We start from the raw sequence: 27,010 nt of genomic DNA, 5'->3' as shown, positions 1-27,010 counted from the left end.
CTGCTTTTATTATCCAATCTGACCTCCTTGATATAAGCAGAGGTGGTAGAACAGATATTTCAGTCTGTTGCTTTGGCAGTGTGGGAGTATGTTTTGTTCCAGGCTCATTAAATTCTTTGTTTCTGCTGCTGTTCATTGATTCTTTAGGTAAAAGAGGTCGATGCAGCTGGAGAGTGGTTTAAAGAAGGAATGAAATTGGAAGCTATAGACCCCCTAAACCTTTCAGCAATATGTGTGGCAACTGTCAGAAAGGTAAGAAAGCAAATGTGTGTTTTGGGGAGGAAGAGAGGAATCCTTTTTCCCTAACCTTTATTCAGGCTTGAAATAAAAAGATGAAAACCAAAATTAGTGGAGTTCATTCACAAAGTGAATGGGTTATGTCTGTCAATTGTTTATATACAATTGCTATGAAAACGTGCTCATGTAAATTTGACTTTAATCTCTGGAAATTCAGTCTTACCTTTAATTAGAATGTATTTGTGAGATGAATTTGCCGGAAAATATTCTGCTAATTATACCAAGTGTTTTGCAACTGTTCAAAACCAAACCTCATCTTGCTGACTTGTAGAAGTCTAGGAAGATATTTTAAGGCTGTCCTTTCTTAGCTTGATTGAAAGGGAGCCAATCCATATGAAATCTGATTTAAAAGAAAATGTAAAAAGCAGCTTAGGCTGAATTATTAACCTTTCCAGTGAGGAGTATGGTTATGATTTTGAGTAATGGTGTACTGAACATCCTTGCAAGCTGAGGAATAGACTGAGATATAAAGCTGTAGAAGTAGAAGAACTGATGTTCACAAGAAAAATAAACTAGAGATCAGAAAAAGGAAATGCTATCTCATAACTCTGCGATTCTCAAAGGTACATGTAACAGTTGTATTCACAGTCCTGGAGACAGGTATGATTTGGAGGGGTTTTGTTGTATTTGAATATCCTTCTAAGTGTGCTTCCATTATTATTGAGCTGCTTTCACTCTTGAAACATGGCATGCTTTCTTTCTGGCTTTCTCACCCAGCTGAAGGTATTTAATGTGGAATTTTGTTTCTCTTTACCAAGGTGTTAGCAGATGGCTATCTAATGATTGGGATTGATGGCTCAGAAGCAGCAGATGGGTCTGATTGGTTTTGTTACCATGCCACTTCCCCTTCTATTTTCCCTGTTGGTTTCTGTGAAATTAACATGATTGAACTAACTCCACCCAGAGGTACAGGTAGCATTCTGACACCTTTTATTGTGAATATTGCTCAGTGATACTGTATGTGCCATATGCTTTGTTTCTTAACTCAGACTACGAAATTCAGGTCACTTCTTAGGACTTTCTCAAGTCTGAAACAAATACAACAGCTTTACTTTGAAGTAATCTAAACCAGAGCTAGCCAACTCTTCATTTAAAAGAAGTAAGATTGATTATTGGCTGAAATAATCCTTTGCTGTCAGAAACTGAGGATTCCACTAAGTCAATAGGAAGTGTGGGAGTCACTAAAAGGGCTCTTCAGAAAGTGTCACTGGTTGGGAAGTCCTGACCACCAAAACAATTAATGACCATTGTAAAGAATCTCAGGCTAATTCACAACTACACCAGTCAGTTTTTGGAAGGCTATACACAAACTTGAGCTTTAGCACTGTACACTGAATAAACCCCTCTGTGTCTGTTCACAAGCACATGTGGCTGCAGAAGATTTTGCCTCCCTTTTCCCATGTTGTGCCTTGGTCTGGCACTTTTTAAGAGGGTCATAGCTGTATAACAGCAGATGACAATCATTTTCTAGGTTTTTTCCTTCATTCTCATTCTTGCAGGCTTCTGCTTGTATTTAATGAATTATTTTCTAGGTAGTAACTACAGTGTAATGCAACATGAGGAAAGTAATTTCATATCATTTTTGTTTGTACAGTGACAACTGTCGCTCTAGAGTGTATGGAAAGTGCAGTTATACACATTTAGTTTTATTTTTCAGTCAGCTCATTTAGTGAATTTATTGCCTAGAAATTCATGGGCACCAGCACCCCTCAAAAATCTGAGGTGCAGAGATTCTTGCAATAGAAGTTTTTATGGGAGGAAATGCCTGTATATTAATACATATCAATTTAGAAATACATATATGAAACTGATGAGACAGAATAGGAGAAAAACTTGCCTTTGGTGATAAGACTACCACTTCACTTTTGAAACACTCTTTTCAGAATGTGGATTTTGTTGTTAGCACATTTATGCTACTTAGTGTTTCTTGTATCATGGCAACCTAATTCTTTACCTCCATGTACATTTCCCCCTTTACTGCAATTTTTCCTAAGTCCTGTGTCATCAGTGGGAGGTGATTATAAATCACACATGCAATAATCTAAAAGTCATTTGGAAGAGGAATTGCTAGCAGTAAAATACAGAGCATAATGCACATTAGCATTTTTAATAGGATCAAAGTGATCAAAGCTCCTTAACTCTAACAAGAAGGGTGTTTTACTTTCCAAATTATTGGCTGGAAAGTGGACAGTTTCTTAATTCTGCCTGGTCTGACAAGGCCCACGTGCACGTTTCCTGTGTGTGAAAGACTTGAGTACAAATACACTGGTGTAGCAGAGGAATGTTACATTGAGAAGAAAAGTATTAATATGCAGAACTGATGCAGTATTGCCATTATTAATTAGCTCTCCAGCTGTATCTGTTTGTGGAGATATTCCATAGCCAGTGTGAGCACTCTTACCCAAGTTCCATTTAGTATTGTGGATAACTTGAGTTGCTGTGAAATCACTGGACTTTGCAAAGCTCATTCTTCCCAGACATCTTCATCCCATGCTGAAATCAGCAGAAGATGAAGATGCTCAGGCATTTTGAGGGATGGGATTGTCTTTTTGGCTGTGGGTGTTGATTGTGGCAGCCCTCCAGCCCCACAGAGGTGAGATCCAGACCTCTCCTGTAGCCCCCAATCCATGCCCACTGCACTGCAGATTTTCAGGGCGTCCATCACTGCACACTGCTGCAGAGAAATCCTCCAGGCTATTGTTGCTCCAGCTAGAATTAGAGAATTATTAGTTTAAGCAGTTGTTGAAGTTGCCCAAAGGAAAAGATATTTCTGTGTTTTATGCATATTCAGTAGGAGCTACAAATATTTTTGAGAGAATTTTTTCTTCCCTTTATAATAGCTTTAAAAAATTCTCTAATTTTCCATATTACATATTACTGCTATTTTTATCCTTATTAAATTTTTAAAATATCCATGTTTATTCTTACCATTCTGTTCCTGACAATTTAAGTGTTTCAATAGTGGAGCTATTTCCCCACAGGGAAGAAACTGGATGTTCTTAATTCCATGATCTGTTCTGGGTCATTTGTGTAGGGCATTTGTAGAGATAAGAATCTGTGTGGACAAAAACCTTACAGTTTAAGTGATCAATCTTTAAATGATGCCTTTTATGTTACCCAGTTCTTCATTCTTGTTTGTTGCAAATGGCAATGTCCAGGTTGCTTTGTCCCTTAGATCAAAGCTCAGGGAGTGGAAGTTTCTGATGCTGATGTTTGACTTTTGTTGTCTTTTTAGCTGTAACACTACCAATGTGCTATTTTTGCTGTTATTCTTATGCATGAAGTTTGCAGTTGATGTATAAAAATGTTGTTTAAAATTCACAGGTTATGCAAAACTCCCTTTTAAATGGTTTGACTACCTCAGAGAAACTGACTCAATAGCAGCACCAGTAAAGCTCTTCAATAAGGTAAGGAAATCATACATTTGTGCTGGAATTAGTATTTTCTTTACATTTTTGCATAGTCCATGGGGTAGATCCATTTGTTAAATACAGTTCTGAAAAACTCAAGACTATTAGAGATAGGAACCATTTGATGAGTAAACAAATGTTGATATCTCTGAAATGTTGAACAGATGCAGAGGTACAGGAAACTTCATCAATGATACTTGGGGTTTTTTTCTATATTAAGTTGATTGAAATCCCTGTTTCAGCACTGTGCTAACTAATTTAATGTACATGTCTGTTTACTGATGTTTGCCTTCTTTGCTTCCCCAGGAAGTTCCAAACCATGGGTTTCATGTTGGCATGTGTCATGGGTTGGTGCTGGCTAAATGCCAGTGCACTTAGGAGTATATGTTTTTTTTTAACAACTACTGTGGGATGTGATTAAGAGCAGAGCAGAGTAGGCTTAAAACTTGAAAATAGAAAGAAAACTTTATTAAACTACATAAGAACAGAAAATAGAAAAGAAAAAACATAAACACACAAAAAACAGAAATGGAAACTTCTTAGAACATTTCTTTCTCCGATTTCTACTCTTCCACACTTCAACTTGTAACACTTACATGTTGCCTTCTGTCTTAGTTGCTTAAACTAAAACCCTGGGTTTTCAATCAAAGTTATCATCATTCAAAAAGAACTAATCTTTAATTCAGCAAGGGTGAGAGGAGTCTCTCTCACACTATAGATTTCTCACAAGAAACACAGGTCCACCCTCCCATGTTCTGTTAGGAGAAGTCTGCCATGGTGACACCCTCTTTTCTATGTCCAGTGCTCTCACTACTGTCTATGGACTATAACTGCATATAGGGCTCTTTTAAGGATGCTTGGCTAAGTACTAAATACTAGCTATTCTTTCATTTCGGGACAGCAGTCTCCCTTATTTTCTCCTGGGGCTGAGAGTTGTAAGAACAGAGATCTTCATCTCTTAAGACAGAGGGCGCTACTACACTTTCTTCCTTTCTGTTTGCTCTACTCTTACAGTGGCAAATCACTGCCACAAAGTCTTTGGTTTGAGCTAACTGCATTTACTCAAATACAGTCTTATTTATGTTCAGGAGGATTTAGGTCTATGGCTAACATTATGCAAGAAAAGTCTAGCCTAAAAAGCCTCTCCTCTTTATCTCTGCCCATATGGGATTCTTTTCATTTTCTTTATTAAGTTGATTGAAATCCCTGTTTCAGCACTGTGCTTGAACTATCTTAATGTACGTCTGTTTACTGATGTTTGCCTTCCTTCCTTCCCCAGGAAGTTCCAAACCATGGGTTTCATGTTGGCATGAAGCTGGAGGCTGTGGATCTGATGGAGCCTCGGCTGGTGTGCGTGGCCACGGTGACGCGCATCATCCACCGGCTGCTGAGGATCCACTTCGATGGCTGGGAGGATGAGTATGATCAGTGGGTGGACTGTGAGTCCCCAGACCTGTATCCTGTGGGATGGTGTCAGCTCACTGGGTACCAGCTCCAGCCTCCAGCACCACAGTGTGAGTCCTGCCTTGTCAGTAATGGAAATTCATTTCATGGATGCCCATTTTCCTACCCTTTTCCAGTTAGGTCCCCAGGCATAACAAAAATAGAAAAAACACTTGCTAATGCCTGGAAGTTCTAGTTCAAAGTTCTAATCTTTCCACTTTGATTTCTAATGTACTTCTGAGTGCTTTTTACTGTTTTTCACTGCCAGAAGATGCTGATTTGATGCAGGGGAAAAAAGCCTCTTGTCAGTTCCGGAGGAGCTCACCAAGAATTTGTGCAGAAGAACTGCCAATGTATCTGTTTCACCTCCTGAATTTGGTGGAACTCAGCCTGTGCAGAAGCTATATCTAATTTATTACATCACAACTTGTCCTGTCAGATCAAGTGATAATAACTGATGAAATACATTTCAAGAACTGTTTTTTAATGAGGGGGTAATGAGAGAGTTTGTGTTAAGTAGTTTAATGCAAGTTGGTTTTCCACAGTAAATTTCTGTCTTTGTTCAGTCACTAAGGAAAAATTCTGTAATTGTGTAGCAGCTTTGACTCTAAAGTGTTGGGTTTTTTAATAATAACCATAAATTTTGAATTTTTCATTTTTGCAGCATCAAGAGATAGCCAGTCAAGTTCATCCAAACAGAAGAAAAAAGCTAAATCACAACAGTACAAAGGACAGAAGAAAAGTGGGTGACAAAATAGTGTTTGCACTTTACCTGATGTTCTAAAGTTTGTGGTCTCTGCCTAAGTCCATGTTCTATTTGGAAATGTTTGTGTCTAAACAGGTGTTATGCTTAAAGGTGCAGTATGCCACAAAAAGAACTTTCTCATTGAGAATAACCATTATTTTATAACTCGTGATAGGGTAGATGTTGCTAATAATAACAATCTATGGATTGTAGATGGACAATGGTTAAAATATTTTTGTATTCTGACATAATTTCAGTTAAATAATATATTGGTTGTGTACTGTATTGGTAGTTGTACTGCCTTGTACAAAATACTCAGGTATCAACACAGTTTTCCCTCTGCTGTCTGTAACACAGGTGAAGGAATAAGAACCAAGTTACTGGGATCAGAAAGAATGAGGTGTAGAAAATTTAAATTATCATCTAACTGGCTTCTCTTTGAAACCAAAAAGCTACTTATTTGCCAGATATTTTGGTCTAGGCATCTATGTAAATTAAGCTTCTGTATTATTACTTGCAGAAACAAACAGCATTGCTGTACGTGGCTGTTCTTGTCACAGTAAAACACAGTAATGACATTCTAAGAATCTGCAGTGTTCAGGTACTTTCCACAGTAATTGTTTCCCTTGGAATCAAATTGTCAAAATATAGAATTAGCTTGCTTAACTTAGTCTTATTTCCAGAGTGTTTTGTTGTTGTATAGAACCAACGTGAGGAATTAAAACTGTGTCTTCCTGGTGAATTTGTGAATGGATCTGTTAAGGCCAATTGGAACCTTTTTGCCCAGTCCTTGAGAATACAACCTTTGCTGTATTTGATCTTTGGGCATGAAAAGAAGTTGGGTGGTGAGTGCCACAGGTAAAACAGGTGTCTGGGAAGTTCTTAGAACCTCTTAAGTGCCTCAAACATTGCACTGCTTTTCATTTCTGATGATGGAGGAAATAAACAGTAAAATAAACAGTAAAATCCAGATCCTTTTCAGAATCTTGCAGCAGTATTTTTTAAATAGAATTCGGCTCCTGGAAAACTCCTGATTTGAGAATATCTGGGGAAAGATGTGAGTGCTTTTGCTTTAAGCTAGGGAAATATGGCTCTGTGGTTAATTACCTTTGTGTAGGACCTGTTTTTGGATAATTCTGCACTGTCTGAGCAGATTTTGTTTAGCAAGCTGTTCTAGACCATCATGCTCCTTACCTTATCCCTTTCCTAATACCTCTGCTACCAATCTTACAGTAAGTGTGACCCTGGAAAATTCCTCTTACTTAGTGCCATAGGAAGCTTTAGCTTTGGAAAATTTCGTCTAGGAAAATTTGTTCTTCATTTCTCACTAACCTAAGGTAAATATTGCCTGTGGAAGCAAGGAAAACTGATTGTGTTCTGAAACTGTTTGCTCAATACCAAGAAATCCTCTTAATCACCAGAATATGAGAGAACAAGGTCATGAAGAGTTAGAGCCAGCTACCTCCTGTGTGGGTTTTTTCTAAGTAGGTTATGGCAACAGAAGTGCTGAGTCACAGGAAATAACACTAAAAATGTCTTCTGAAGCTTTTTCTTGTTCAGCACTTGTAAATAAAATAGAACGTTACTTTGTAAAGGATTTCAGTCACAAAACCATATAATGCAGCTGGGATGTTTTTATGGTAGCATGTAAAGTCACCACAGATAATTAACAAGAAACTCTGTGTTGTAAATTAGATTAGTTTTAGGGGTTATTTCCACACATTTTTCTCACAACACAGCCCAGGATGTCACTGAGTCATTCTGCTGTGTGTAATGATGCAGATTTCTGCTGCAGTGTCCCCTTCCTGGGAGCTCTGGGAGTGCACATGTTCTCTGGGAAGCAGAACTGATTGCATCGTGAACACTTCAGGAATGCTTTTGGGGATACTTCAGAATCTCCCCCAATTCCCTTTCCAATAGTGCTTGTTTCACTAAGTGGGGTTTTGTGCTGTGTGCCTGCTGCTTTAGAAGGCTGTGCAGGTGACTTCTTGAAGGGAAACATGCCAGCATGCCTGAACAATTAATTGATAAGGAAGGATGCAATATCTGCTGGGATTGTTTGCTTCTCTTGGGTCTGTGTATCAGAATAAGATTACTGAAACCATAATCTGACCCACATATTTTCAAGGTTGGGATTCTGTAGACACCATTCTTCCTCATTAATCTCGCTAAAAAGCTCATCTTAAAGTTGTCTTATAAGAAGAATATTTAAGCAGAGTGGTATTTTTAGCATATACATAATCAGTTACCTTTTCAGGGCTGGGCTTTTGTTTGTCTGTCTGACAGTGCTGATAGGACTGAAGCATCAGCAGCCACAGTTTTGATGTAGCTGAAAGCAGTGATTTATGTTAGAGATCTTGTACCCTCAATATCAGAGAGTGTGCCTTGAGCTCAGAATGGGAGCATCTTAGTGATAAAGGAGAAACATGGTAGTTTGTATGGGAAATGTTTTAATAAGTTTTTTTCATGAAATGCAGTGTTTAATAATTCAAGGGCATTTTAGAAGTTTTTTCTACGTGCTGAAATGATTGTGTTTGTAAGGCACTGTAAAAATGGGAACTACCATTCTAAGGAATTAAGAGCATGCATTTTTAGAGGTAACAAACTTTGTCTGGAGAGGATTATTTCCCCAGAAGCAATTTTCTGTCTCTTAGGCACACACACTGAAACAACTGCAGCCTGAAACTGAGCCCAGATCTCTTGGGTGCCCAGGTAGAGGAACGTGTGTCACTGTGCAGTGTAGCTGCAGCAGAAGAAATTCACAGCATTTGTATTTCAGTGATAGAGCATGAAATAAGTGGGTCATGGTATTGAGCAATTCCCTTGAAGCCCTACCTAGCCTGCAGAATTCAGGGACTGCAGTGTGGTTTTTGAGAACAATCTTCCCCGTAATAACTGAATGATGCCATTGTACAGGCCCTGGTTTTTGAGAATGGGTGAATATCAGTCAGAGCCATTTCTCAGTGAACAGTCAGAGTTGCCTGATGCACTTTAACCCGAGCGTTTATTTTAGTTTGACTTGATGTTTAGAGAGGAAGATACCAGTTGGGAAGAAACCTGTCAGTTTGTCCAGCCCACCCATGGCAGGTGAGGTGCGGAGGAGCTTCCCTGGGGATGTCAAGTTGATTCCTCCTCTATACCGAGCCCTTCCAGCACAGACAGCCCCTGAGGCCTTCCAGCCTCCCAGGAATAGCCAGGAATTCAGTCCCAGCCTCCAAACAGGTAACTGTTCACAGCAGTGTGTCACTGCAGAGTGGGAAGCTATGGTCCAGGGTGGCATGTGCTGACTCATCCAATCCTTATTTTTTCCTTTTTTTTTTTTTCTACCTTTGAATTTTAGTTGGTTTAATTTTTTCTGCTGGAGGGCTTTTCATTCTCATTGATGCACCATGTCACTGAATTAATCATAGCAGAGGGTTACAGCTGGTTTAGAGCTTCAGAGGAGGAAGGTTGTGGTGTGGCTTACTGAGAATCCCAAGGGGCTCTGCAGAGTGTTAAAATCCAGAAATGCACCCTGTAAAATTGAACAGTAATGTGAGTCTGGGAATATCAGATGTAAGTAGGTCATTATTGTGTATTATCCTTTGCAGAGAAAATAACTATATGCTGCAAATAAACATTTTTGTCATTGTATCAGAGAAAGGCAGTTATCTGAGAAAATATCTTTGGAATGTGTTATTTGAAATTTTGTGGATTACTAAGAAAATATATTTGAAGCTGTGTAATTGTGCATCTGTATGAGTGAGCAGGGAAAAACTCTTAAAATGAATCAGTAATATTGAATTTGATTAAAATTTTGAACTTACTGAAGTATAGTTTACATAATGAAATCAATCTTCAATTATACAAGTTCACTTTGAAGATCTGGTAGTTCTTCTCTTCCCTTTTCCTGACATATAATGCAGCAGATTATAGCTAACAAATATGTTATGGCAATAGGAGCTGTCAGACTGAGTGATGCTCTCCCTGCAGGACAGTCGCTAGGTTGATAGATTTAGCCTCAGATTTGTTTGATTATTCCCTTAAGCTTGCCTTAGTCTACATGGGCTGCCCTGTCAGTACTCTCTACTGACTCTGGAATACATCCAGAACAGTCTCTCTTGTCCATGTGTTATTCATTAACAGACTGGGAAAAAGAAACCCACATGCCACCTTTAGGCCCTGAGGAAAACCTTTATTCTCTTCTACACACCTCTCAAGGACTCCTTTAGTTTCACTTCATGTTGGTACTGATGTGTACATGCTGTGTTTAACAAAGCCCATGATGCCAAAGAGCAGCCTTGCGTAGGGGAGAATGTTCTGGAGCATCTATTTCTGCACAGTTGTTCTTCTCTTATGCCAAATCTACACCTGCATTGCATTTCTATAGTGCAAAGACATACACAGTCTGAATTTCTGTGTCATTAGTTCTCACAGTTCCTGTGAAACACCTGTGTTCCTTGGTGTCTGATTCTCAATGCTTTCTATGATCAGTCTAGGGGAACTTTTTATCACTGAGTTTTGGTTAAGGCTGGACAAAATTAATTTTGTTTGTGGTGTAGCCTTGTCATTGTCCAAAGATGTTTGTGTTTATATTGAAACCAGCAAGACGCTACATTTTCAGTCTCTTGGAAGGAGGCATCACCTTGAGACCATCTAATCAGTTTAGAACACGTTTGAGATTGGTCAGAACTCATTAATTACATGCATACATTAATTACAGCATCATTCATTGCCTGATACTGCAGTAGGTGTAGGACATGTGCAAGCACAGTGCAGGGGATGTTTGCATGGCTTTGAATGGAGTCAGTGGAAGATGAATAACAAAACAGCTTCTGTTCCTGAACTTCTTGACCATGGGAGATGTCAGTGAGGTTCAAACCCAATTCTTTCCCCTTTTGTATTGTCATGAGCACAGGAGAAAGGTTCAGCACTTCTTTACTTTGGTTTGTATGAAGTGATTTTGCTCTCTAGCAAATTCCTGGTGCTGCTTTAGGATGCGTGAGTACTTCTCATCTTTCAGTCATCTGAAATGATCTCTTAAGCACTGAAATTCACCTGTTGCACTCCTTCATATTTAGAAAGAACCTACAGCCAGCCTTGCAGAGGAGGGAGACTCTTCCCAGAGATTTTTTCCAACTCTGGAGCATGTTGCTTCATTTTTGGGAGGTTTGAATGTCATGGCCTCACACACAGTCTGTCTCTGTCCTGGCAAGTCACTGAGACACTGTAAAAAGGGAGTACCTGGCCCATCTGCATTCCTCTTCCTTCAGCTGGATGACTTCCATTAGTTTTCCTTTTTTCTTCTTTCAAGTAATTTGGTGTGTAGCTGTAATTAAGCTTTTCTAATGGAGGATTGTAGTTAAAAGCTGTTTAATAGGAACAAATTAAGTAAGATGTCATTGGACATCCAGATGCCAGGACTTCAGGCCAAATGAGCCAGAGACAATCCAAATCACAGCAACCTCTGTTACTGCTGTGCCTTCAGGAGTTTCCTGCCTAGGGCAGAGAAGAGAAGCAATGTGCGTGGTGGGCTGGTTTGTATCCCTGACCTCTGTGTAGCCTTTGCTTAAGACATTGTAGCTTAGTAGCCAGATGTGTGTTATCATTTAGACAGCACTCTGTTGACCCCAGAGATCAGGAATCTTTCTCAAAGTTGGGCATGATGCAGGGAAAAGTATTTGGGAGAAAAAAATAAGGAAGGGATTGTGGGCTGTGTAAGTGGGAAGAAGAATCTATTAAAGAAAGATGAGGAGAGCTTGCATTATGCTGCAGCAGCTTTTGACATCTTCTGGTAACTTAATTTTCAAATTTTATTTTTATTTAGCTCCAGAGCTTGTTTCAACATAGAATATTTATAAAAGAATAATCAACCAGCCTGTAAATTACTGCAGGGTTATCAATAGCAGCAGGCTCTGGGTTGGGGTTTTTTCTTTTCACCATATTTCTGCATTTCAAGACGCATTGACTATATATATAAACTTTATATTCAGTAATTATAAACTTTGATATTTTCTCATTCATTTGGTCATAGAGAATCATTTATTTTTGTATAATCAACCCTTTAATGTGGGTACTGCACCTTTAATAAACGTTTACATGTTTTGCTTTCAGTGTTCTTTTCATTGTGCTCATATTTTGATAATAATCTCTATTCATTAATGAAACTGGAAAGGTAATCGTGACATGATTGCTATTCATAACATCTTTGTCTTAATTTCATTTCCATTTAATTTTGGTAAAAGAAGAGAGAAGATTAAAACTACCAAAAAATGTTTTGCTTCAATGAAACTTACCTTCTGGGATCTTAAAATTTTAATGATGGATTGGGAAATCTTTTTCAATATATTTTGTTGCCTCTCACAGATTGTTTGCAGTAACTAGGCTAAGTAATTTGAATTGTAGGTTAACTGTTGGCCATTTTCAATCTCATTTTCACTTGTGTAAAGACTAAATAGGAATCAAAGTGGTTTAAAAGTTAGTGGTTTAAAATACTCGGTTCTTGAGAAAATCTGGCAGAGAATGTATTATTTTAATTGATTTGAAACATGTTAATATTAGAGCATAACTTTGGGCTCCATCTGCACTCACAAAGTGTCTATTCTCTGTGGGATCCTGAGCGTTAAAGCATCACTAAAATGCAGAATATAAGAAAATGGGGAATCTGGGATGCTCCCAATATCAGTAATATTAAGTAAATTAAAGGAAAACTTGCCCTTTAAATTATATAGATGTTTAATGTGAATTTTTGATTTTTAGTGACTTCATTACAGCTGAAGGAGGAGTTGCTGGATGGAGAGGAGTACAGCTTCCTGCAGGGAACATCTGACCAGGAAAGCAATGGCTCTGCCAGCTACTACATCAAACAGGAACCTTGAGGCAGCTCCCAGGAGTGAGTGGCACAGCAGGAAAAGAACCTTTTTCCAAGACTGACTGATTCTGTTCCCACTTGGATGGTGCAGTTCAGGTGACTCTGCCTGGGGCGCTTCGCTAAATGTAGATGAATTAGACTCAGTTCAGAATTTTTTGGAAGGGTGGGGAAACTATTTTAGTGAAAAAGATTTTTCAATTTATTAAAAACAAAAAACAAAGGACACTTTTGTGTTGTATTTGAAGCTTTTGAAAGAATTTTGTAATATTTTCAATTTCAGATTTATTGTGCATTGTTAACAAGAACTGAAATCCTAATTTTTTGGTAAGATTAAAGTTTATTTCGCATGATTGTGGAAAGCAGTTGGAGGAAGATATAGTTGCAAATACAAATGAACTGTCATAACAAATGAACCTTTTTGGTACAAGTTGGGAGACTTTTAGACTCTTGTGAACTGCACTGGTCACGCCTCTGGTTTTTTAATTGTGAAAATAAGGCTTTAAAGCCCTGATTTAGAGGCATAAATTATATGTGGAAGATGATCTGTAAAGCTCTACTCAGTGAGTAGCCCCAAGTGCAACGGAGCCATTGCCTGAGGAAGATTTTAACTTTTCAAGGTGTTTTTATTTAGTTTAAAATATCCTTTTTTATATAAGGTTTTGTTTTTTAACGTTCCTTAGGGTCTGATTCAGTGCCCATTAATATCAGTAGCCTTGTCTCTGTTGACTGCAGTGGGCATTGTATTGGATCTACAAAGCTCCTGTCTGTATATGAATGTCTGTAGTCTTGGAATGCTTCAGCAAATGTTTACAGAGCCCTATGCCAAACTGGAACTTCAGAGAATTCTCTCATTGGAAGATTAGTTGTAGCTCTGAATTTTGACTGAAGATGCAGCTTAGATGGACAGTCACTAAGGACTCCCTTGGTAGTGGGAAGGAACTTGTGAGTATTCTTGTGATTTTTTTTTTTTCCCATTCAGAAAGCCCTAAGTGTTTCCTTGCCATTTTAACTATTTATCTGTGACCATTCAGAACTAATATGCCACATGATTTCAGGTGAGCTGAAAGGAGCCCTACATTACAGACTAAAAATTAGTTCAGTCCTGCATAGCCTGCAATATTCATGTCTTGCTACAATAGTGTAACATAGGAGTTGAGATTGAGAACAGTATCAAAATCACAGGGTTTTAGTCTATAATTCAGAAACTGAATTTGCCTGTTGCCTGGAATTTTTGTCTCATGTCAAGCATCCCATTAGCCCCACCTGGTCAACTTAAAAAGGCAAAAGTCACATAAAAAGGTGAAAAATATGACCGCTTAAACACAAAGTATTTTTGCAGGAGCTCTTAATAATTTGGATTTTATCTTTCCATATTTTTAACCTTTGTACATTTCTGTAAATGGAATTGATGAGTGAGGTGGTTGATCAGCCCTGCAGAGCTGTGACTGGAAGAACGTGCATCAAGAGCTTTAGCTTTTACCAGTGAGGTTCATTAACTAAACTCTCAGGAATTATCTCATAAGTTCTGTAAGTGCTTCTGGGTCTTCACAGGTCCCCTTTGGAACAGTGCAGTGATCATCTGGCTCTTGACCGTAAGTTAGGGCTTAAAAAAAATGATCAAAAATAATCAACATCTGTATTCCTACAGCCTAAGAAATACTTTAGGATATCAACCCACAGAGCCCCAGGAGACCATTTTTGTATATTGTTGTCTGAGCTTAAAATAAAAAAAGTGCATAGAAAGTTGAAAACCAGCAATTTGATAATTTTCTAAAATATTGCTCCAGCTTTGGGTACATAGTATTGGTGATATGCACAGGTTTACCTCATTCTATGCAAGAGGGGTTAATTATGTAAAGTTTTGTATTTACTACTGGAAGTAAAACATGTCCTGTATAGTGTAGGAATGTCTGGAATTCTTTTCTCCCTTACTGGTAAAATTTCTTAAATAACAACCTGTTTTTAACAACAGCTTCTTCTATTGACAGAATCTGTTAATCTGATTACAAGAATCTGTAACTTCAGGTGGTAAAGACATTTCAGCTCTCTGAAATAGCCATAAAAAGGACTTTGTTGGACCTGGTAGACTTCAAATACCTTATCTCAGATTCTGACCCACCCATGATGTTTATTTTGAACAGCCTAGATTGGAGAACTAGGATTAGAGACCATTGTAGTGACACTTTGAGCCTTGATTGTTTTCCTGTGTTCTCAATTTAATCTGCTGTAAAATCCAGCTCTGCAAGCATTGATTCCATTTGGTAAGTATTGCAGTATTGATTTTTTTTTTTTTTTAATGCAACAACTTGCAGGTTGTCCCATCAGCTGGAACAAGGTTCTCACAGTCTTGCTTTCTTGTCTCATCAACAGTTTCTGACTTCAATAGAAAAACTGTTGCATTAATTAGTGTGTCATAGTGTAGAAGGTTGGGCTAGTTAATGAGTGAGGTGCATTGCCAGGTCACTGAACTGAGTATTGCCCAGGCTCATCCCTGATTTCAGAGTCGGTCTTCCCTTCAAGAGGGAAAATTAGTTCTTAACACACTTCTGTGTTGGGAGAAATGTAAGAATCTGTTCTAAAGTCAGTCAGACTTTCTAATACTCTGTTACTCATCAAACACTAAGTTCTGTGAGGTGATGTACGTTCTCGGGTACCCGTGTGACTTCAGCAGTCGGTGAAATGTCTTTTGTGTCTCTGAGTTCATAATATGCCTCAGTTGTGTAATTGTCAACTCCAGTGACATCTGTGCTAAGCAAACCATGGGAGGAGCTGCTGGAAGTCACTTGCTGAGAAGCTCAGGGCAGACCTGAGCAAGGTGCTACCAAGGGATGTGATCCCCAGAGAGCCTGTGGGGCGTGGCTGTGGCAGCCCCTGGCTTTGCAAAGCATTCCCGTGGCTCTGAAACGTCTCCTGGCTTTCAAGCCACGGTACCTGGCTGAGAGAGCAGTGAATGTTGGACACCTAAAACCTTCAGTGGGGTCAGACTAAATCTGGTGTTTGGCACAGGTTTTTCTGACCATGAGGCAGCCCAAGCCCTGTCCCTGACTTGGCTGCTGCCCCTTTTCTTGTTCAAATCTCTCTGCTGATCTTTGTGACGTTATTTTCAGTAGAACTCTCTAACCTGATCCTTGCTGCATCTGAGGAAAGCTACAGCAGTTATTGATTCCTTGTTCTATGGATACTAACACGGGTTTCAGTGTTTGTTTTGGTTTTTTTATTGTTTTCTGTGAATACCCTCCCTTGATCTTTGTATGATGGTGCTAATATATTTGGTAATAATCCTTTATTGGGAAGGGATTTTTAAAAACTGTGATTTCCGCTGAATTTTTCTTCCTTTTGATTTTTTTCATATTTAAAGTGAAAAGCCACAGCCATTTATACAAAAAAGGCATCAGCTTCGGCCCCTGGGAAAATGATGGGGCGGGAATCAAGACTAAACAAATGGGTTTTTACATCATTTCTGTATGTATTTGATATATAGATCAATATCTGTACAAATTTAATCTTTTATTTTCTTGGTAATTTGTGTGGTCAGTGAGAGAGTATTTGAAGCTTTCTCATGCAATGTACATAACTCAGTGAAAAAATGCTTTTGGAGAAATTAATGTTACTTTCATTTTTACGAGACTGCAGATTTTCAGCATGGATGTGAAAAGCATTAAAATTATAACTTTGTGTACAAGATGAAAATAATTCACTAAATTTGCCTTTTTTACACAAAATAAAAATGATTAAAAGTCTTTTTTCTGAATAGTGATGGTTTTGTTTAAAAGATACTCTTAACCCTATTAAAAATATCCACAATGCATAAAAATGTGTATTTTAATTTAAAGCATGTTGGTGTGACAACAAATTGTGTGGGGCCCTGAGCACAAGGTGAGGGGTTTGATAAGAGAAGGTGAATTAGATAAACATTTCAGAGAGCAAGCTTTGCACTCAGTCTCATTTCATTTAGTATTAATATTTGTGTAAGGAGGGAAATTTTGTGGTATCCCTTATTTCCTCTAAGCTGTGAAAAGCAGCTGCAGCCTCCCTTCAGCTCTCCCTCTGCAAATCTGCTCGAGTCCAGCAGCTGTGCCAGGGCCACGTGTCAGTGGTTCCTGAATGACTAAAATTACTTCTATGAGTATTTGAACAGGAGTCTGTAAGTGAATGCACCACAAGGAATTAGCACACAGGCATTTATTGGACAGTCCCTTTCAGCACTAAGATAGCTGAGGTTGCCCTCAGGGCAGCAGCTGGAATGAGATGAGGTCTTGGAAGGCACAGATCACTGTTGAATCCATCATTCATAGATCCAGTCATGTGCACAGGGCTTGAAGTCGATGAGCTCTGCGGGTTTGAACCACAGGTTGATCTCCTTCTGTGCACTCTCCACGGAGTCGCTGCCATGGATGATGTTCCTGCGGAAGGAGACAAACATTGTTCCCTGTAAAAATACTCTTTCAGCAGCCTTGTTCTCAATTTACAAAAACTTGGATGAAGCATCTAGACTGGGGAGACTATTGCTGATATTTCAGGTGGAGTGTTCCAACACCCCCAGGAGCTAATTATGCCTATCAGGGTCTCTCTAGAGCTACTGTTCTACACCAGCCCCTGCCTGAGCTTACATGCTGCTCTGGGGAGAAGCTGCACTGCAAATCAAGTCAGCTCTGCACCACTTTCCTAAGCAGCAGCTATGCACTGTGACCTGCAAATGAAGTGACATCAGACTAAAGTATCTACCACCAGTTCTGGCTTTCTAGAATAAAAGACTGCCAACAGTTTTTGTGTTGGCAGGTAAACAGTGAGTAGGAGGTGTTGAGGTTTTAGTATCAATTAATAGACTGAGTACAAACCTTCCCACTTGAATGCAGAAGTCACCACGGATGGTGCCAGGCTTGGAGTCTGCAGGGTTGGTTTCCCCCAGCATTACCCTCCCAGTTTTAACAACGTTGAGTCCTTCCCAAACCTTAAAGTAAAAAACATAAAACTTCTGTTAAGCTGTGCTTATGCAAAATACTGACACTTCATCTTTGCTCTACCACACTTTGCAAACAAAGGCTCTACAACTAAAGATATTAACCTTGCCTAGATTCTCTCTCAGGCCTGTAAAGATGACAAGGAAAAAAACATACGTTATGTGATAACATAAGTAATTGTAAAAAGTACTATTGACATGTTACTGCAGTGAAGGAGATACTTCACCAAGCCTGATCTTTGTATACAGAGTATACTTCCTAATCAGAGTTAATTTACAAAGCCAACTCCCCACCCTTTGTGATGTGGTAGAATAGGGACACCCTGCTGCTAGGTGTTCTCTCACAGTTCACCATCCCACCAGGAGATGCTATTACAACAAGGACCTTGTTTCGAGGGGAATGTATGAATGAATGACACAGAAGTTGGGTTTTTGTGTCAGCCTGACCTTTTTTTTCCGGAAACAGATTTTTTTGGTGCAGAAGATTTGCTTTCAGGAATTTTGCTTTATGTATTTCTGCACTTCTCTTGTTACATAATAATTTCATTTTCTTAATTTTAATTTGTTCTTTTCCCCCTTATCAGACCGAGGTAGTTTGAAAAAAATGTTTCTGCAATGCTATCACTGAATATTACTAACTATTTATACAGCAAAACAAATATATTCAAGAAAGTAATCTTAAACTAAAATCAAGCCACTTACCATGGCCACAATAGGTCCAGAGTTCATGTATTTAACCAAACCAGGGAAGAAGGGGCGGTCCTTCAGGTCAATGTAATGTTGTTTGAGAAGGTCTTCAGAGGCCTTTAAAAGGGCAGATGTAACCTTAAACATCGTTATCTGAATATCATTAACCAAAAGGTGTTACAGGTGTAAGACTGTGGCGTTAGTGATTAGATTCACTAATAATCACTGTTCCCAACACTGCTGCAGTGCTGCTGTGGGAGTCAGTGCGAGCTCCTGCTGTAACATGAAAGGAGTTCTTTGTGGCGGAGCTGGGAATTGCCAATACGATTTCTCTGCACTGCAGTGACCCTCAGTGATAAGCAGAGTACGGCATCCCGGGGTGACATTACCCAACACAACCTTTCAGCCAAGGCCGTTCCAGCTCTCAGCCGGGCTGCATTAGACCCCTGGAGCACAATTCGCTTTCTACGGAGGGGGAGAAGCCGTGTGGCGGGCAGGAAGGCGGGCGGGCCGCGTGCTGCATCCGCCATTAGATCCCGCCGTGCCGCAGGAGGAGCCCGCGGGACACTCCCGGGAGGCTGTGGCGAGTCCCACCCGCGCGGGGCACGGACACTCACGTGCACGAACTTCATGGCCACGAGGCGGAACCCCTTCTGCTCGAAGCGCTTGATGATCTCCCCGACCAGCCCGCGCTGCACGCCGTCGGGCTTGATGGCGATGAAGGTGCGCTCGCCGTTCCCCGCCATGGCGCTGCGGGCGGGAGCGCGGCGTGAGGGGACGCGCGGCCTCAAGGTCGGCGGCGGCCATGGCGGCACCGCCCTGCCACGCGGCACCGCCGCCGAACGTGTGCCCGGCCCCAGCCAGCCCGGCCCGGCCCCGCGGAGCCCCGCCGGGCCCCTCCGCCCGCACCTCCCGTGCCCCCGGAGCGCGGCGCCAGGCCCGGCCTCACCTCTCCGGAGCTGTTGCCGCCGCTGCCTCCTGCGCCGCTGCCGCCGGGGGAAAGGGCTCGGGAGGAAGCGGGCGGGGCGCAGATCCCCCGCCCCGCGCAGAGGAGGAGCCGCCGGCCCGGCGGCGCTTCGGGGGCGGAATCGCCAGCGCCGAGCGGGACCGGGCCGGGCCGGGCTGACACGGGACCGGGCAGGACAGCGCTCGCTGCCGGGCCCGGCGGCCGAGGGGCGGCTCTTGGCCAGGCCTGGCCGCACCTGTCGCCTCTGCCACCTCAAGGCTTATTAATTTACGGACGCAGCAACTGTGGCTTAAGCCGCTAAGGCACTGAAACGACGGTGGGTATTTAACAAAACTAAATAAGTTTTTACTCATTTTTGGCTGGGTTGGCTGCTTTCAGGTGCGGCCTGAGGGCTGGTTCTGCTGCACCGTGCAGCACAGCTACAGCTCCTCCAAAGCGTATTTATCACAGAAAGTGATGTGGGATCCATAACCCAGGAACATTATTGGTAATTTTATTGGGAAGATGAAGCTGCCAAGTGTCAAAACCTCACAGTCCCTGAACGCATGTCACAACATGAAGTAGGGAGTGTGTTGTTAACTTTTTATGATGTTTACTACTTGACCCTTTCCTAGCTGATAGAGCACCTTTTCCTGGGCAAGTTATAACCGCACACCAGCACTGCAGGTGAGATATCAATGAAATAACCTCTGCAGTCCTTGCGTTGTCTCTTATTGAAGGGCAGGTTAGTGTCTTCACAGGGACAATCAGTGGTTTCACTGGACCTGCTCAGGCATCTCAGCCATGCAGCAATGCTGACCTCCACCCCTTCCCAGTCTCATCACATTAGAAACTAATCAGCAGCTTCCTGACAGCCCCCACACCTCCAGATTAACCATATTGCTCTATTTTGTAGAATCAAAAAGCCTCAAGTAACTTTTCAAGCAAAGATTAATCTGGAGAATACTCATCTTGTGCTCAGGTTTGTCACATATTCCCTTTCCTCCAACTTCTTTTAACCTAATGATTTATCCTCTATAACAATATTTTCAGAAGAGAAGCTCACAGCCTCAACTACAGCTTCATATTTAGAGAATTTATTCCCCCTGCTTATACTCATTAATTAAATATAAAACAAAATATTAAAAATTTCTCCTTTTTTCACTGAAGAAACAGCAAATATTGTTTTATTTTGTGCCATCTCTTTTTAGGAGCTCGATATCACCATAAGGTATTATCATTCTTTAATTCAACATTCACTGTTGTCTCAAAGACAGATATATCTGCTAGGGAAGGCAGGAGCCTGCCTTGGAATGGAAAATGTAAACCCTCTCCCTCCGAATTATTATAATTTTGCAATTAAGGGGGCTCTCAGGCAAAGATATGAGGATAGGAATAATAGTTCTTTCCTAGCATGTATAACAAGGCAATCAATCAAACAACAACTCTGGCATTAACAATAACCCGCACAGGAACCCAGGGACCCCTCTCGGCCGCGGGCTCTTTCCCCTTGGTGCCGGTCACAGCCGGCGGAGGCGCTGGTGGCTCTCGCTGAGCTGGTGGGGTTTTGTTACGTTATGGTTTGCTCCTGTTACCCTCCGGTGTCTGGTTTATCTTGGGTTTTATCCCAGGTTTTCCCCTCTGCAGTCTCTTTGTCCCTCTCTCCTGACCCTGCCCTGTATTAACCCGAACCGAACACTTATCTGTACCACCCCTTCTGCCCCCTGGTTAAAATTCAAGCGCGGGACCCTGCCCTGTCTCTCTGCGGTAACATCTGGAAGAATGAACATCTGAGAGAGCCTTCTCTAGTTCCTCGTCCCAAGCCTGGTGGCTATAAAGCGCACCGCCGCAGACACGGCGTGTTGTGCCCCGTGTCTCGGAGCGCTGGCGCTCCCAGAGCGGCACCGCCGGCACCGGGGCCGGAGCTCGGGGCTGGCCGGGGCTCACCGGGCTGTCCCCGTGAGGATCCCCCGCGGCTGCAGGGGGCGCTGCGGGGCCGGCTCGGGCAGCAGGCGGTGATGGCGGCTCGGCCCGGACGGGACGGGATGGAGGAGAGGGTTTGCTTCACAAAACCCTGATCGGCCCTGATGCCCCGGCTGAGGAGCACCAAGCCGGAAGGGCAGGGATGAGCTGGAATCCCGAGCTGGTGGAAGAGCTGCTGTATCAGGAGCTCTGGAGCTGTGGCTGGAATCTCGGCAGGCAGGGGGTGCGGGGCTATCGTGTGGGGAAAGCTCGGAGCGGTGCGGGGAAGCAGCGGGGGCGGGACAGGCCAGCTCCCAGCAGGGCAGAGAGGGGCGAGCCCGCGATCCCGGGCACCCGAGCACATGGGGACAGGCCCCTCCTGCAGTGAGGTGGGTTGAACAGGGTCCCGGTTCGGTAGCTGCTCCCACAAGCAAAGGCGCAGTGAGGTGGGTTGAGCAGGGTCCCGGTTCGGTAGCTGCTCCCACAAGCAAAGGCGCACCTCACGGCGGAGGAAAACAGCTCTGGGCTGGGCTCCGGCGGCAGCACGGAGCTCCCTTGGCAAGCAGTGTCCCCAAACCTCCTCCGCAGCCGAGGGCGAGACTGAGCCTGCGGCTGCCCCAGCGCCGGCCCACACCTGCCTCACTCCGGCAGTACCTCTGACCCTCGGAGAGAAACTCCCCCGGCTGAGAGAAATGCAACCACATGTCCTCCTTCTCCTGAGCTGGGCCACTTCTTTTTTCTTAAGTATCCATAAGTACCAGTGTACTTTTAGCAACTAGTTTTTAGTCAGTGTTTTTTAGCAACTTATGGGAAAAATTCTATGGGTAAGAAGGGACAGAAGAAAACTAACCTCCAATAACTGCGTAGTTCAGTATTCAGATACAAGAACTTGGGAAAAAATCGTGGAGTTTGAGCAACTGATTCCATGAAACTCTTGCTCCTAGTGAATAAAATGTTGCAGGGAAATAAATACATAATATCAATCTCAACTTTCTCATCCAGTACAACTTCTGCTGTTGAGACTGTAACACCTTCTGCATTATTATTATTGTATTTCTTTACATCATTAGATAAATACAAAATTATAGTGCTAAAGTCACTTCTGAAACAACTTATTCAAGGACTGCTTGCTTTGTAGTTCCAGCTAGTATGGAAAGGACACTAATGAGAACAAAGCTAAATTATCAGTTGCTCAGCAGGCAAAGCAAACACCACTTATTGCTCTGTGCAATGTCAGAGAGCTGCTGCACTGCAGTGGCTGAAGGTAGAATCTCCCTCATTCATCCTCACATTAATCTTCTTTTCACATAAAAGGACATTTCATAAAGCCTGACCGGTTAATCTTTCCTTAAAATGCTGAATAAATCCCATGTGGAAGGAAAAAAGAGCAAGCTGAAAAAGTGTCAGTGTGGAGGCCAGTTGTCACTTAAGCCAGAGCTGAGCTCTTTATGGGTACAGCATGTTCTGTAGAGAGAAATGGGCATTTTTCTGCAGCTGTTTTAGGAAATGGGACACACTTGACTTGATATTAAGTAAATCCTCAACATTTGAGCATATTATCAATGCATTTACACATCATCAAGTGTCCTCTAATGTTTTAGCAAAGTTAACCTCTGACTCTGAGCCATTTGCATATTTATTTACCAAATACATTTTTACCTTTGTGTGTGTGTGTTTACTGTGAAAAACGAACTTCATTTTCTGGTAAAATTTTAAAAGTTTAATTAAAAGACAATTAGGAGACAGAATAAAGCAAAATGTGGCCAGGTGCTTGGCATTCAGCCAAGAGCACACCTTACCATCTCAGAAACACTTCTTTAAATGCACCAGCATGTTGCATATTCATAGACCTGCATGCATTATTCAAACATTTTTTGCTTTGTTTCAACCCCCAACCTGCCCCCATTCCATTTCTCCTTGTGGTTCCACTCTGTTCCCACACTCCCTGATAACACCGGGAATAAATTCTTCCTTTGGTGTCTGTTGCTGTTATCTTCATCCAGATAGGATAATGTGAAGAATTTCCTGATTATCTTTACCATTCTCTGAGTTAGCTACAAAAAGCATTTTTACATCACATAGTCTCTATTTTAATATTATGCTATAGCCTAAGAAATATCACAAAAAAAATTCATCACACCACCATTTCTAAGTTTTGTTAATAGCAGACATAAAAGAAACTATATTAACACAGCAAAGTTTTCCAACATTATACATACAGTATTCATTTTAATATTTGTGAAAAGCCAACATTATAATATGTATTTATAACATTTACCAAAATACTCTCTATGACTATAAAGTGCTTCAGAAAAAGATATCTGTTACCTGCTCTGTGTTTTCACCTCATATCTCTCAATCCCAGAAGCGGCTTTTAAAATGTGCAATTCCATCTATAACTTGACAGCTTTTAAATCAAAGGAGCAGCAAGAAGTGACTCTATTGAACATCCACAACAGAGCAACCTCACTGTTTTCTGAAGTTTCTACCAGGGAATCCTTTAGAATAGCTAGAGGCTGGCAGCTGCTCATTGTCACAGTGCAGCTGGTCTGAAGCTGCCCCCCAAACTCGACCAGCCTAGAAATAAAACAAGTGCCTGGGTGAGCAATGGTAGAAGGGATTTGAACTCAAACAGGGACCTCAGGCAATTCCTCTGAACCCCATGCAGGGGTGTCATTGGCCAGGGGGCTGGGTGGTGTTAAGAGCCAGACCAATCAGTCTAGATCTGGGAGTTTTGAACTCTCTATATGAGAAGGATCTGAACAATAAAAGAGGCTGTTTGTCTTAAGATCGAGAGGACTCGAGCCATGATTTCTGTCTCCAACCTACGGCCACACGTAACAGCTCATGGACATGGGGATATCAGAGATACAGGCTGGGTGTTAATCATAGATCCACTCATGAGCACAGCTTCTGTAATCAACCAGTTCTTCAGGAGTGAACCACAAATTGATCTCTGTCTCAGCACTTTCCACAGAATCGCTGCCATGAATGATGTTCCTAGGAAAAGAAAAGGTGAATAAAAGAAAATCCTTAAAGTAAAGTAAGCTTCTTGTTTTGAAGTGATTCCCATTATGGACAGGAGCTTTAAGTAACAGTAAAGTAGGAAAAGACACAGCATAGGCAGTGCCAGCTTTGATCCTCATTTTTGTCAGTGGGGACAACCATGACTTGATCCCCATCCTTAGATTCTAATATGACATGGGCACAGGGAATGGCAGCTCCGTGTGTAAGACGGAGAAGGATGGAGAACAGTTTCTGCAAATATCATGACATAACACTCGGTATTTAGTGCTTTTAAATTTACCTTCCAACTTGGACACAGAAGTCCCCACGAATAGTGCCAGGCTTGGAATCGAATGGATTGGTTTCCCCCAGCATCACTCTTCCAGTCTTAATCACATTAAGACCTTCCCACACCTTCAGGAAAAAAAAAAATCCATTCAGATCATTAAATTTTAGCAGTAGATAAATTATACCATCCACAAGAACACAGGGCTGTCCATCACGACACAAATCACCATCTGAATATTTGTCACAGTGAGACATATTTTATCTCCAATTCTTCTGTCAGATTCCTGAAGCATCTGCTCACATAGTCCCCTTCTGTACAATCCCCCTCCTCACCCAGAGAGGGGAGAAAACTATTTTCCATCTCAGTACGTCAGACTCACAGAGCTGTCTGCTCATGGGAGAACTAGACTTGAACTATTTTACAAATACTTTATCAAGGAGAAAAAGAGAAATAGAGTCAAAATAGTTGACCATCCCTTTTCAGCTTGCTTACTACATGACATTTCAGAGTGGGGCTTTTGTGCAGGTTTACTGTTTCTCAAGGTCCTAATGTCTTATGTATACCTGGTTTTGATTCCCTTTTACTCCTTCCGTCTACCTCAACAAATTGACTCAAAGGAGAGAAAGATTATGAGAAAAGATTAAAGAAAAAGAGTTAACAGCACAGTATTTGAATCCAGATTTGAAATCCTTTTAAGAATAAACCAGAATCCAACAGGTGACACAATCTCCTTGCAGGGAAGACAATCAAGCAGTGTGGTTTTCCTTGCCAGGAGCTCACCATGGCCACAACGGGTCCCGAGTGCATGTACTGCACCAGGCCATCATAGAACGGCCGGTCCTTGAGGTCGATGTAGTGCTCCCTCAGAAGGTCCTCAGAGGCCTGGGTTAAAAACCAGACAGACAGAAAAAAGCTTACAGTAAGAACTTAAGAGCATAGTGAAATCACAGAGATTAACCACAGAGCGCTGGTAATCCTGAAACTTGCACGCACTTCAAAATTCAGTGTTTCTTGCACCTTGCTAGGAGCACTTTTGGTTGATATGAATTTGAACTGTTTCCTTTAACCACAACTAAACTTTGAAAAGTTTCTGTTGCCAATACACGCAGTTTATGTGACCTGGGACCTTGAAAAATACTCAAAGATATTTGTTAGGCATAGGATGCACCTGAAAGAATATTCTCTTCAGACTAAGGGCATCAAGTTACTAAAATTAGTGTGCTTAGCACGTCTAAAGCATTTAGCCAGAGCTGGGAATTGGAACTTTTCCAAAAACATCCCAAGTACAACTTCTCAAAATTTCAGTTTTGAATGTTAGAGCAGCCACATTTGTTCTATAGCATGCTGCTCTATTTGAAGGCTACAGCTGGCAAAAAAAGCAGACACAGCAGTCGAGGAGAGCTTACATGTATTAATTTCATGGCTACCAGTTTGAATCCTTTCCTCTCGAAGCGTTTGATGATCTCCCCCACCAGCCCCCTCTGGACCCCGTCGGGTTTGATGGCGATGAAGGTGCGTTCCTCGATGGTCGCCATGGTCCTGAGGAGGGAGAGAATTAAATTTGTTATTCTGGGACTGTGTAATCCCAGCCCATCCCAGCCCCGTCTGCTATCAGTGTAATTAGATTGGCTGCATCTGAGGGTCACTAATGAACGGTCTCCAGTGTTTGGACAAACCAGTGACTGCACACAGGCTTTCCCAAGCGCTGCAGGAATGAATTTGAAGCAGCAGAAGGGTGCCGAGTGTAGGAACAATCACTGAATACTGAAATCAGAAAAGCTCTGAATGGGAAGTAATGATCACCACGGATCATCTCCCAGTGCTGTGCAATAAATTAATAAATCAATCCACAGGCAGATTAGATTAACTTATTAATGTATTTATTAATTGGAAAGCAGCAGGACCGGAGGGGCTCCGGGCCCCGCGCCGCTGCAGGGGCGTGTCCGCGCACACCTGAGCGGGCAGGTGAGGGGCGCGGGGCTGCGGGGAGGCTCCGCGGGGTGCGGGGACACTGCCCGGGGACAGGGGACCCATCCTGCTGCCGCGCAATCCGGTTACCCGCTGGTGACCCCGTGGCTCTGGCAAACCTTGAAGCCTTGTCCCCCGCTGGTGGCCCGGCGGCTGTGCCAAACGCTGTCCCCCGGTGGTGGCTCCGGCGGGTCTCGCAGCCTGTACAGCCGCTGCTCCCCGGTGTCTCTCACAGCCCGTGTCCCTCGCCGGCTCCCCGGTGGCTCTGGCAGCCCGTGTCCCGCGGCGGTGGCTCTGTCGAGCCGTGTCACCGCAGGTCCCGCCCGGCTTAGCCGTGTCCCCCCCGCCCGGGTTGCCATGGCCACAGCGCGGCTCCCGCCCGCGGGCAGCGCCGCTCCCGCCCAGCCCCGACCCCGCGGGGGACCCGGCACCGACCCCTGCCCCAAA

At 42.3% G+C, this 27,010-nt stretch overlaps 3 protein-coding genes across 14 annotated transcripts in view; 1 reads left to right on the top strand and 2 right to left on the bottom strand.

Moving 5' to 3' along the window:
• The window catches only part of MBTD1 (mbt domain containing 1), a 35,995-nt gene extending 19,510 nt beyond the window's left edge, over window positions 1–16,485 (top strand). For 7 of the 12 annotated variants that reach the window (XM_063410076.1, XM_063410073.1, XM_063410074.1 and 4 more), the window contains 6 exons: window positions 148–252; window positions 1,056–1,209; window positions 3,622–3,704; window positions 4,987–5,221; window positions 5,815–5,892; window positions 12,634–16,485. In XM_063410076.1, coding sequence (XP_063266146.1) covers window positions 148–252; window positions 1,056–1,209; window positions 3,622–3,704; window positions 4,987–5,221; window positions 5,815–5,892; window positions 12,634–12,752 — 774 coding nt within the window. In that variant the 3' untranslated portion in view covers window positions 12,753–16,485. Of the gene's footprint in view, window positions 1–147; window positions 253–1,055; window positions 1,210–3,621; window positions 3,705–4,013; window positions 4,101–4,986; window positions 5,222–5,814; window positions 5,893–12,633 lie in introns of those variants that run through there. The other 5 variants (XM_063410078.1, XM_063410075.1, XM_063410072.1 and 2 more) reach the window with 3 other exon arrangements.
• Window positions 16,486–16,912: 427 nt separating this feature from the next.
• On the bottom strand, window positions 16,913–19,727 carry LOC134557255 (nucleoside diphosphate kinase). The gene is made up of 5 exons (XM_063410082.1): window positions 19,342–19,727; window positions 19,010–19,142; window positions 18,408–18,509; window positions 17,584–17,696; window positions 16,913–17,148 (listed from the first exon to the last, which is right to left on the bottom strand). Exons 1-5 carry the CDS (start codon window positions 19,710–19,712, stop codon window positions 17,031–17,033), a joined length of 837 nt encoding a protein of 278 aa, XP_063266152.1. The 5' UTR covers window positions 19,713–19,727; the 3' UTR covers window positions 16,913–17,030.
• A 3,045-nt stretch (window positions 19,728–22,772) lies between these two features.
• On the bottom strand, window positions 22,773–27,010 carry LOC134557256 (nucleoside diphosphate kinase A). Its single transcript, XM_063410083.1, has 5 exons — window positions 26,683–27,010; window positions 26,002–26,134; window positions 25,376–25,477; window positions 24,608–24,720; window positions 22,773–24,300 (listed from the first exon to the last, which is right to left on the bottom strand). Exons 2-5 carry the CDS (start codon window positions 26,128–26,130, stop codon window positions 24,183–24,185), a joined length of 462 nt encoding a protein of 153 aa, XP_063266153.1. The 5' UTR covers window positions 26,131–26,134; window positions 26,683–27,010; the 3' UTR covers window positions 22,773–24,182.

Source organism: Prinia subflava, chromosome 12 (assembly GCF_021018805.1).
Source record: "Prinia subflava isolate CZ2003 ecotype Zambia chromosome 12, Cam_Psub_1.2, whole genome shotgun sequence".
NCBI lineage: Eukaryota > Metazoa > Chordata > Aves > Passeriformes > Cisticolidae > Prinia > Prinia subflava.
The sequence above is the reverse complement of the archived record's forward strand: the minus strand, read 5'-3'. Positions and strand labels throughout refer to the sequence as shown.